The 12420-nt window shown below is 45.0% G+C and overlaps 1 protein-coding gene across 4 annotated transcripts; it reads right to left on the reverse strand.

Annotated features, from left to right (window-relative positions):
• Positions 1-1077: 1077 nt before the first annotated feature.
• Positions 1078-11613, reverse strand: RAD9A (RAD9 checkpoint clamp component A). 4 transcript variants are annotated; one of them, XM_061609530.1, is made up of 12 exons: positions 11490-11613; positions 9272-9450; positions 8513-8583; positions 7469-7609; positions 6101-6215; positions 5251-5350; positions 4587-4696; positions 4119-4225; positions 3978-4042; positions 3314-3412; positions 2503-2710; positions 1078-1554 (listed from the first exon to the last, which is right to left on the reverse strand). In XM_061609530.1, the coding sequence occupies exons 2-12, from the start codon at positions 9303-9305 to the stop codon at positions 1450-1452; spliced, it is 1155 nt and encodes a 384-aa protein (XP_061465514.1). In that variant the 5' UTR covers positions 9306-9450; positions 11490-11613; the 3' UTR covers positions 1078-1449. The 4 variants fall into 4 exon arrangements, with proteins under 4 accessions (XP_061465514.1, XP_061465512.1, XP_061465515.1 ...); XM_061609528.1 differs by having other exon boundaries at positions 11455-11613; XM_061609531.1 differs by lacking the exon at positions 11490-11613 and adding an exon at positions 11167-11414.
• Positions 11614-12420: the final 807 nt, after the last annotated feature.

A 12420-nucleotide genomic window follows, 5' to 3' on the forward strand; every position in this document is an offset into this window, starting at 1 on the left:
GCATGAGTCTTGTAAGCTGCTTGGGGGACCCTAAAATTCTGGATAAGGTCCCTGCTCTGGATTCTTCTATATACAAAACCTTGATGCTAGTGGCTGGTCATTTTTAGCCCACTCAGGCCAGTGAACTAGGAATAGATTCAAGTGGCTAAAGAAAAAGCTGTGTGCGAATGCACTGTATACGCCCAATTTCCCAGCAGTGCCTTTCGTTCTGGTGCAGCTGGCCTGAAAGTTCCCAATATAGTGTAGTATGTGGTACTCTACAGGGTTACCTAACATCACCTACAGCTTGTAAGCTGTTTAAGGGATCTTTTGCCCCAGCCTCCTTAATGGGAATCAGTTTGTTGTTGCTTTGCTTTATTCTCTAGTTAAATTCCAAGCCACAACATGGTTATCAGCTGGTAAAGCAGTTTGGAAAAATTAGCTGGAGTCCTGAGCCAAGGCAATCCTGCAGGGCTTAACCACAAAGCAGGGCAGGATGCTGGAAGCTGAATGCACATCCTCTAGGATAAAACTAAAGGCCTACCAAGGACAGTTGTTTTGTCAAGGTGATATTCCTTATGAGGTAGGGTTGGTAAGCTAATAGCATTTCAAGGCACATGGATAGGGTGATGCTTTTAAATAATTGGTTGTGTGCTTGGACTCCATCTGTAATAAGACATCCGGCCTATGCTGTAAACATGCACAAATGTACAAGAGATGGCAGCCTTTCTGAAGCGATTTCATTGTATGCCAGCACAGGACAAAAAATGCTTTTGCCATTGATTTCCATGAATCTTGTTTGGGGCTAAAATACATGCAGCTTCCCTGGAGAAGATAAGAGGAAATAACTGTGTCCTTTGCTACCTTCCATGCTTTATGCAGTACTGCAGCTTACTAGTACTGTCCTGGCTGTTAGTTTTCCTTTCTGCTATATATATATAACCAACCCTCAGTTGTCATCTGCCTGACAGCTAAATGATAGGTTTAGCAATGAAACCGGTTAATTGCAGAGGAGGAGGAGAAGGCTGGCTCAAAAGGTGTGGAGTGAAAGGCAGTAAAAATAAGGCTGTAATGAGCAATGTGTAACCACAGCAACAGTTCAGTCAAAACATCTAAAAATATATTTATTAGAAAATAAGTATTTGAGGTCTATGTATATTAGCCACAAACCCACTGAAAGAAGGTCCCCCTATCTTGACAGCCCCTGTTCCAAGATTTGAAATAATACTGCAGCCAATCTACCTACAGAAGTGTATTCTCCATGATGGCACAGCCACTCATTTAACTTTTTTTTTTTTTGGTAGAGGGCTGCTATAAGGAGAGGTCTGAGTTGATTCTTTGGGGAAGAAGAAGAGAGGTGGCTGGAGAGGGGTGAACTAGGATCCACCAAAGAAGCGCTTGAGCTGCTTAGCTTGAATCTCCTGCCCACGAGCTGAGGTGTCTTATCATGCACCAATGGTTGGGGGCCTCTCATGCTTCACCCTCGCTGTCTTCTGCCAACACCTCCTGGCTGGAAGATGGGTAGACCAGGGTCTGTGATGGGCTTAGGACCGATCCAAAGAACAAGGAGCGGAACTGCAAAAGAAGCAAAAGTCAGGGGCAAGTAATTTCTTGGGACCAAGAGATCTAGAAACCTGCAAAAGCACAAGCAACAAATACGTCGCTATACCAGAATCTGGTGACAAGCGATAATACAAAGAACAGATTAGGTTAAGAAAGCTAAAAAATACATGAAAATATGCAGAGGGTATTCAGTGGGGAGCATGCTATGGTCAGGAGCCGAGTGTTCAGTCTCCCTGTTCCAGCCACTCCAAAACTAACAGCATCTCCCAAATGTACAGTTTCTACCACACCCTATCCTACCCACACCCTTCCACTGTCTTAAAAAACCCAGATTTTGTAATAGTACCATCACTAAAGCTGACTGGTGCCACTGGAATTTTATGGCTGTACTCCAGCTACAATTAGTCATGACGAAGGTCCATTGAAACCAATGAACAAGAAAGCTGCAAGTGGAACGTTAGTCTCAAGTCTATTTTAACTGAATCGAGTAACTCAGGTAGGTGTGGAGGAACCTTTGACCCTCCAGATGTTGCTGAACTACAATTCCCATGAGGCCCAGCAAGCATGACCAATGGTCAGGGATTATGGGCATTATAATTCAGCAACATCTGGAAGACCAAAGGTTCCTCACACCAGAAGTAAGGGATGCTTCACATGTTAACAGTACAAACAGGTACATATTAAAAGATTCAGTATGAACCCTCTTGGGACCTGCAGTTTGTGGATGCACACTTAATTCACTGCAGAAGCATGCTGTGCCAGTCATGGCTTCCTGTATTGAAACAGACACACATTTTTGCCTCCTGCATTATGAGTACATTCTGAACCACTGAATGTGCATGCACACGGTAAAAGTAAAGTGGTCAAGAAACCTTCAGGGCCACAATGCCTCACACTTCCTACTATCAATTCCTGCTCTGACCAGCACAATCCCTCTGAGCGGGGTCCTTCAGTACATACCCTTTTTTGTGGCGGCGTGCCAGGCACTGTCCCCTCGTGGTCGCTCTCCGATTCCCTTGTATCAGAATTGGTGCGCCGTGTGGGGAAGGTGGGGCTGGGAGGTGCTTCTGCTCTCTCTGCGCCATCACCTGTGGTTTCCATGGCTATCATGTAGGCATCCATGTCATCACTGGTGAAATCGTAAGCTGGGGCAAAGGGCTTGGGTGTGCTGGCATGAGAGAAATAGGAGTAAACCTGTTAGAGAGCACCAGGCTCTACCTTCTGGGAAAAGACACCCCATGAAGCCCAGGAAAGGTTCACTTTGGGGATGCATGGTTAAGGTGGTGGGCTTTTTTTAAAAAAATGACAGATTTCAGTGATAGAAAAATCAGTAAGATAAAATGAAAAAATAGGAATGGGAGTGACTCAAAAGGCAATCTACTCCAACCCCCTTATCCATTTAAGCAAGCCCCAATTCCAAACACAGTGTTTGACACAAACTGTTTAAACTGAAAAGGCATTAAAAATAGGGCTAACCATGGGAGGAAATGCTTAATATAAAGCTGAGACACTGAGCTGTTCCAAGTGTAACCATGGCAGCAGCATATAGCTGCTAAGATGGTAGCTCAGTTCAGGACTGGAGAATGATAGGCAGATCTGCTCAGCAGGCCACAAAAACCCGTATGAAAAATGACACCAGCAGCACAGAGTTAATCCTTTTCTATATGCCAAGCAGAGATGGTGATCCTACTTAATGTCATTGTCCTCTGGACTCTTGTTTCGCCTCAGCTTGTGCCAGTTTTTGTGGGGCAGAAATTTCAACTTTGTTTACCTGCTCGTCTTCTGTGAGCTCTCTCTATCTGGCTCTGACAGTGTGGCCAGGACCAGGTGCACGTCCAGCACAGGGTCTTCCACAGTGAAGATAGCTGGCCTATGATGAGAAAACTGGTGAGGGCAAAACTGTCAAGACACAGGCTTTGGGGCCTTAAGGGAATCCATGAAAAATCAGCTAGGGAGGAGACGGTGGCAGCTAACTGAGCCAAGGATCCCATCCTTGCAGTGAGGCATATATAACATCTGGCCACTGGCTGTTTACAGCAGGAGTATAATGTGGTGCCCTTCAGATGCTGCTGGGCTACAACTTCCATAAGCTTCAGCCAGTATGGCTAATAATCAGCGGTGATGGGAGTTGTAGTCCAACAGCATGTGGAGGGCACCACATTGGCTGCTCCTAGTTTACAGGATTTGAAAGGACTGCTCTTCAGGAAAGCCTTGTAGGATCAGACCAAACGATCATCTAGTCTGGCATCCTGTTTTCCACAGTGCTCAACCAGATGCCTCCGGGAAGCCCACGAGCATGAAGGAACTAACCCCCCACCCCCCATGTAGAGGCGTTCCAGCAACTGGCATTCAGTAGCTGACCGTCTCTTGTAAATGGGGGTTTCATTTAGCTCCAATGGAGCTTCTCCTCAGGAACTTCCCTAGTGAAGGCCTACCTGCCAGGAATGTCAAAGTGGATGTTAAGGGGAAGATTTGAGGACTCGGCGAAACTCAGAAGGCCCTGAAAGAGAGAAATGAAGCAGGCTGGAAAGAGGACAAGGCAATCCATTTCAAATCAGAGCAAGGAGCACACTCACCCGGAATTCCTTGAGGCAGAAAGTGACTTGTGTCTCTTCCTTGACATGGAAGGCTTGGAACTCGTCCTCACTCAAACAGAGCTCTGTCACCATCATCCGGCTAGGCTCTGAGGGAGAGGTTTGGAGCAGAAAATGCCCCCGTCACACAGCTACCTCGGTTTTCATTCCATACTACACCTCACAAGGAAGCACAATAAAAGGGACACTGACAGGGGCTGCCAAAGACAAAGAGCACGTGCTAAGGAGAAACCTCTAGCCACATAAAGCAGGGGCAAGGAATCTCTCGCCCTCCACCTCCTATCAGTCCCAGCCATCATAGCTGATGGTCAGGGATGATGGAATTTGTACATCTAGAGGGCAACAAGCGCCCCCATCCCTGTTCTCAGGGTTCTTAATGTGGGCAAAGTATCAGCTACTTTGACAGGATCTGGTGACAAGCTGGAAACAAAATCATGGCAGGCAGCTCACCTGTCTCTTCTTCCAGGTAACTGCAGAAGGTCACCTTCCCAGCAGGGCTGGCGGCCAGGGTCACCTCAGCCAGGGTCAGTGGAAAATGCACCACAGCATCCGCCAATAGCCTGAATCAGATGAAAGAGGGACAAGGAACGGGACTGAGAGGTAGAAGCAGATTTCATGGCTGACCACCCCCAATTTCCTTCCTTACATAATACGCTTTGCCCCAATTACATACTGAAGACACAGCATCAGCCCAAAGAAAGCATCCGTTGCTGCACCATTATAATACTGTGCCTGTCCAGACATCAGCACCCCATGTTCCTCGTTCAGTCCTAAACCAGTCGTTCAGGGAACAACTCTGGCACAGGAACGGGGGAGCAAGATGCATCTTTTCTCAGGACACCCCTCTCAAAAAAAGCACACACACACAATGTGTGTGAATTAGGCAATTCCAGCTCCTTGCCTGTTTTGTGGATGAGTAAGGGAATCCTCTTGTGTATCTGGACTGAAGGACACAATCATGCAATGGATTCATATGTGACCTCCTTCCAAGCTGCTGTTAACATACATTTAGTATTACCGGACCACTCTACACGCCTTAACCACTAAAGCCTCCATCCCATCCCATTTCCTTCAGCCCATCCTGCAGCCCCTCCCAACTATACCATGCTTCTACCTGGGAGGGGCACGCAGAGCATGGGCACACTGCCCTGTGTCAAAGACTGCCTGTAGCGATTCACACTCCTGGAATGACAAGTCATGGGTCTTGACAACACCTGCAGAAAGAGGGAGAATCTTAGTAGGAAATGGCCCTAGGGCATCCCTGAAGACTCTGAGCAGACATGTGGGCTGCCCCTGCAGATGTGAAGAACAGGGGTGGGGATGTTTGGAGAGAGAAGACAGGAATGTTTTCCCTACTCAAAGGAAATAACAAGACAAAACCACAACAACCACCAGACACATGTATGTATGTATGCAAAGTATATCCCACACTTCCTTCCAAAGGCATCTAGGGCAGCTGCAGCCAGTTCATGCTGCTATAAATCTTTGATTCAAGATTCACAGATAGCAATGGTAGTGATGATAGAATTACTACTGCATTTGTCTGAATTATTCAGAATTGTCTGAATTGCATAAGCAACACTTGAACTCACAATATCTTCAGGTCAAGCATCCCCCTTTGGGAGTCTGTCAGGCATGTTGCTCCTGCAGCATGGAAGAAAAGCTTTCCTACAGCACAGCCTCCATCTCCTCTTGCTTCTCATGTCTCAGATTCCTCCCTCTTCTGCCCCAAGTGAAATAAGCTGATGAATATTTGACTCATCCGCACCACAATACCACATGAAAGAGTTGAGAAGTTTGTTTCTATTCACACAAACCTCCCCTTTTTCTGTAATCCATGAAGCTGAATTTAAGTTCAGAATCAGAATTCCATTGCACCAAAATCACACTCTCAGCTATTCATCCCTAGCATATCTTCCAGCACTCTGCACGTTCAGAAAGGGTTCCTCCTTCCCAGCACTCACCATATTTGCAATGCAGCTGCACACGGAACCGGCTAGCCCGGGAGCTTAGCAAGATCAGACATTTTTCCACAGTTTTCTCCAGGGTGGGGAGTGAGCGGAAGACAGCCAGGAAAGACTGGAGGGGATGAGAAGGAACATCACAGTTTCATGCACGCGTTTTCCCCAAAAGAAGCGAAAGCCACTATGAGAACTGGCTAGTGTCCAATTAGACCTGGGGAAACCCAGGTTCAAATCCCCATTCAACCATGATGCTCATTGTGTGACCCTGGGCCAGTCACTGTTTCTCAGCCTCCTCTACCTCAAAAGGTCATAGTGAGAATAAAAAGTGGAGGGGAGGGGAGCCATCTATGTTATCTAGAGGAAAGATGGGATATAAATGTAAGACACAAATAAACAGTTTAGCTCTGTGATCACTGGCATTGTCTCAGAGAACTCAGCTGGGGTGTCCTGATTCTGGCAGAGTTACTTCTAGGAGGTATCCAAACAATTCTGTTTTGAAAGTCGGAAGAAAGGTTGCTTTCTTGCCACTTAGTTGAGCAATGATGGGGAAATGCAGTGACCTTCATGTGAGCTGCAGAAAGGGCATGGTAGATGCTTGTTTCTGTAAGCCTTGGAAAGCATTTGTGGCTATCAACAGAGGGTGTGCAGGCTTTTCCCCTGCTTTGAATGACTTTGTTAAAATAAGAAAAGCTACTTTATTCATAGAAATACATAGTTGATAGGAAAGGTAATGTAGTTCTAACTAATGAACTAAGTTGGAGGTGCAGTGACCAGGAAGATAAAGGGATCCTGGTCAGAGAAGGAGAGTTTGGAAGGAGTGGTTAGCTTCCCTCAGGGTATCAGTTTACACAGAGAAAGACAGGTGAGCACATGATAAAGACAGACAGCCTAGCTACCTGGAAGACAGACAGACAGATAGACTTGCTCTCGCTCTCCCTCCCCCCATGTTTTTCCCCATTTCCCTTATTTTTTCAGGAAATAACCCTGAAAAATTAGGGAAAAATTGAAAAATCTGTCCCCCACCTCCCCAAATAAGATTTCCAAGACTTCACATCTCTCCTCTCCCTGTGCATGTCCTTCACCTTCACCTTCAAAATCTACTTTAGAGGACTGGGGGAACCCCTAGAACATGAGGTAAAGGGTATGTGATGGGAGGAAAGGGGGAGAATGTTCAAGGAGAAATCCTTGTGTTGATGGAATGAGAGTTAGCACTACACTGAATTTCAGCCATGATATTTCTGCAGACCAAGCTATTGTCAGTGTCTGCAAATGAAACCACAGACAGCAAGTACCAGCCTGGAGTTCATTTGCCTTCTGTTAAAAGCTTGCATCATCCCTCCCTGAAACCTTTCTACATGGGCCCCTCACCTTCATGAGCACTTTGCATCGGAAGCCCCCTGCATCCGAGTCAGATCCTGATTCCCCCACTTGGTAGTGCTGGAAGAAGAGTGGGGCAAACAGGAAGCAGGCATAGGCTGAGCGAGATGCATTGACGGTACGCAAGGAGAGCTGGGAAAGCAAGGGAGGGAAGCATCACTAACTCCATCATCGCCACAGAGCAGAAGATCCCCCAATGCCCTCTCAGCTCCCTAGCTCTAAGTAGATCAAACTCTGCTTTGCAAAGACACGTCGCTGGGCCAAAACCAGGACAAACTTGCATCATGAAACAGCTCCTGATGCATTCAAAATGCTACAACTGAGACACATGAAATGGCTTAGCCCAGAGGAAGCGGTGGCCCTCCACATGTTGCTGGAATACAACTCCCAACATCCCTGACCATTGGCCATGCTGGCTGGGGCTGATGAGAGTTAGGAGTTCAACAACACCTTGAAGGCCGCAGGCTTCTCATGCCTAGCTTAGGCCATATATCCCAGACCCCATCCCTCCAGCCATGCAGAGTGATCATTATACCAGGATCACACTGCTGCTCTGCAAAAGAGGCTCCCTTTGTTTAGGTCACAGGTGATGTGCCATTGATGCATATTCCATTTTGACAGTTATTTCCCATAGCTACACTAGATATAGATATAATCTCAGCTTCAATACAACATGTTCTTATTCTATCTTATGTGTCCTGCAATATCTTAGAACAGTGTTTCCCAAACTTTTTTTATTTTTTTGTTGCTGGACTACAACTCCCATCAGCCCCAGCCAGCATGGCCAATGGTCAGGAATTATGGGAACTGTAGTCCAGCAACAACAACAAAAAATAAAAAAAAAGTTTGGGAAACACTGTCTTAGAATGATAAACAATGCTTCTGCTTTACAAATGGATGTAGTAACACCTTGACAGAGTCTCCCTATAATCTTTTACATTCAAACTGAAAAACTCTTGTAGAGCATCCCCTTCCAATTATCCATGGCATTCCTCTTTCAAAAGTTCTCCCCCACTTCCCAGCCTCCAACCTTACCCCTTCCTGTAGCGGCTCAACGTAGATTTCATCTCCAATGCGGGAGAGAGAGTGTACTGCTTTCCCCAGGGCTGTACAAGGGACAAAAGAACACTGGGCAGGTACGGATAAACCTATGTTTCAGTGTCTGGTAATGCATTCCATCTTAGCCTGCTTATTGGAGAGGCTGAATCCATCCTCCATACAATCCCTCTTCTATTAAATAACATGTCCGTTATTTACTTGGAAGCCCCTGCCCATACATGCCAAAACATTCTTCACTCTTTTCATGCCACTCTCCCATACAGATACCCCCCACTCCTCCCTTTCACACACATACAATCCCCCATATTCATAGAGACATGGAGGCCCAGGAAAAAACTGGAAAAAGTGGGGGGATGCTCCCCCTCAATTTAACAGGAAAACAGTCACCCCCCCATTCCATTCCCCCCCCCAGGCCTTCCCATCTCTGCATATTCTCACTTGCCGCTCTTATTTCCATCCCATCAGGATGGTCCCTTTATAGCAGGGAACCTGTTGCCCTCCAACTTCTATCATCCCTGACCAATGGCCTTGCTGGCTGGCACTGATGGAAGCTGAAGTCCAACTAGGAGACCACAGGTTCCCCACAGCCACCTTAGTAGGCCAAGAAGCATCTTTGAGGACGTTTCCCTTTTTCCTATACCCATATGCAAGGCCCCTTCCCTGTCAAAAGCCAGATCATAGTCAGTTTTGCCCAGAGATGAATACCTCATATCCAAATTGTTATCCTTGTCTCACCTTTCACATTGCCCCCAGTAACTATGCACTTCATGCCAAGGAAGAGAAGCCTCAAAGTTCCCCCATACCAGGAACAAGGTGGAAGGAAATAAACATCCGATACATTACTCTTCTCCTATTACCCTGTGGCCAACTCTGTTTTGTGATAGAAGGAATTCCCTAGAATTCCAAAGCAGATGCTGGAAGAAGAAAAAAAGATGTATGTAGATATGCATCACACCTTCATTATTCTTATATTCATTCATTAATAATAATAATAATAATAATAATAATAATAATAATAATAAATTTAATTTCTGTGTCGCCTATCTGGCCAATGGCCACTCTAGGCGACGTACAAAATCATTAAAATACAATTAATAAAATACAGTGATACAATATAAAACAGTGTAAAATCAATAAATCTGCAACAACAGTATTAAAAGAGGGCAGGAGGCATATAATATATTAATTATATTCTTAAGACTGCTTCTATAGACCAAGAATAAGCTCTGTTAGTGTTGCCGTCACCAGGATACTTTGAAATAATAGGCCATTGGGTCTGTGATTTTTTTAAGGATTTTCTAATTTGCCCCATTGCCTTCCAAAGCCTGTTCCTGACCTAATGGTAGTAGGTAGATCAAAACAGAATTTATAATTTTCTGGAAGAGAAGTACTGTAAAATCCCTGACAGGTTAAGAACACTTTTAAAAATAATAATATAAAGGCTAAAACAGGCATACTTTTAAAGGGTTAACAGGAATCATATATAGGATTTGGATTTGATTGCTCTGCTTCCTCCCCTCCCCACTCCCTGCCATTTTCAAAAGGAAAACCACCTCCCCCAGAAGGGGGTTTCATAACAGAAAAGAAGATAAGTCTTCAGCCATTAGAGTAAAAGTTGTGTATATTTTTCCTTCTTTCTCAAGTACAGTCTAATCATATGCTTATTTACTCAGAAATAAGTCTATCTGAATTCAGTGGGACTTGTATTCAAAGTATGTTTGTACAGGACTTTTATTTAATTCAGTGGGACTTGTATTCAAAATATGTTTGCCTGTGTTTCTGTGCAGCATTTGCAGACATTTAGAAGGGAGGTGAACATGTATTTTAAAAAAGAAATATGCAGACCATTTCAAATCTGAATAACTAACATACTTATTAATGCTGCTGAGTATTCTGTATCTAATTTTTAATCTTTTATTAACTTTATATATATACATATTATTGGCTGTTTTGGGGGCTTCTTGCATGCCTAAAAGGGGAATAAAAACATTACATTTGCAAGCATATCTGACTGAACTCAGTGGTACTTACATCTGAGTAAAAGCAAATAGCATTTGGATGACTTTCTAAGTATGGTTCCATATAGGGACATGTAGCTGCTTGCGGTTTTTTAATTGTCCACATACAGTATTGCTCTGTGTGTATGTACGTTAGCCAAGTAGATACGAGAGATGTGGAAAAAATGCTTTAAAGAAGTATATGGTTTAAATTAATTCTCTGGCGCCAACTACTTTGTTAAATACTTTGTAGCTTGTGTGGGCAATGGTTTGTGGATGGCAGTTGTGTTCGTGGTAAGAGCACAAATGCAACTTATGAATGTATAAAGTGTTTTTATTTTATATTTTTATTGATTTATTGTATTGTACTTTTGAATTTGTATTTACTGAAATTTTATTGCATTTTCTTCTGCATTATTCTGTTCATTGCTTTGGGACCTTGGCCAAAATGCAGCATACAAATACAAATAAAACAATTAATGATTATAATCACCAGAAGCACTTGTCTGAGGAGTAGGTGCAAAGCATTAGCCTTGCTACTCTCTCCAGTTATTGTCGCAGGAGAGTCTATGCCTAGAAAAGATACGGAAAAGTTGATTTGGAAGTTCCTTTGCCTATCAACTGATTTTATACCTTTGACAATCTGTCTTGCCTCTGCACTGGCAACTGTGCGTGGGGACAGCTGGGAACTCCAGCTGATGATCCCTAACCAAAACAGAGTAATTGTTTCCTTGTGAGTTGTATGGGCAAGAGGGAAATGGTTCTTATCCCGTGGGTCTCAGTGGGTCTCAGTGGCGGGTTCCTAAACCCATTGTGACACATTGATTCACTCTCCGAAAAGCGATTTCTCCATCCCAGCCCCAGCTAGAAAAGCCAGACTACATTAATTCTTTCTCCCTCCCCCACGGATGATGCTCTTACCTCCCTCCAAAGTCAAGCAAATGCGCCAAACTCACGTTTTTGGACCACCCACCTCCCCCACGCTGCCTTTTCATTGGACAGTGTACCAGTCATGGAATGCAGGATCTGGGAATGAGTGATACGTCATTCACGCTAGAAGACTTCCGTCCATGTGATCCAATAAGAGCTTAGGAGGTAAGCTCACGTTTCGCCTCCATTCGTCAAGGCGGAAGCAGACTCTCGTTTAGGGATCTTGTGAAAGTCCCGCCCTCTTCTTGTTTTTCCTGTTCTCGTTTTTCCTGCCCTTGAGTCAGCTGTTTGTTCCGGGGAGGTGCGAGAAACCGAGAGAGCAGCAGCGCATGTGTAGTGCTAAGTCGGGGATGGAGCAAAGATGCGACTCTGTACAGACAACGAAGGCGGGCGGGGGAGCGTGAGGAGGCCGGATACATACGGGCATTTCCTTACTCTCCAAATGCATGGCTCTCACCCGCCTGTCGCGCAGTATCGATTCACACTCTTTTGCAAGCCGCTGTGCTTAGGTTTTAAACGTGAGACAAATAAGGTTTAAGACAAATGGGCTGCTCTTTATAGTTAGTTATCTTTGGAGCACCGTACGTTGTTCCTTGGTCGCCTGCCTGCACTGGTTGCCATTCTGCTTCCAGGCCCAATTCCAGGTGCAGGTTCTGAACTATTAAGTTTTGCCTACCTTGGGGTTCCAGCACCAGAACGGAAGCTCGTCTTTCTCTGTGAGCTTATCTGGACCCTACCGTCATCCATGGGGTGCCCCCTCCTGCTTAAGATTCAGAGGATGGCCAAGAGAGAGAAAGAGAAAGCCTTTTCCATCTCTGTGCAGTTCTTTCTCCAGGCAGGGAGGCTTGCCTGGTGCCTACTCTACAGTCTTTTCAGTGCTAGGTGGGGATTTCCTTCATCTCCCAGACCTTTGCATAGGTTAATTTTTTTTTATTTGTTATGAGCCAGTAAATAACT

Source organism: Rhineura floridana, chromosome 2 (genome assembly GCF_030035675.1).
Source record: "Rhineura floridana isolate rRhiFlo1 chromosome 2, rRhiFlo1.hap2, whole genome shotgun sequence".
NCBI classification, from domain to species: Eukaryota; Metazoa; Chordata; class Lepidosauria; order Squamata; family Rhineuridae; genus Rhineura; species Rhineura floridana.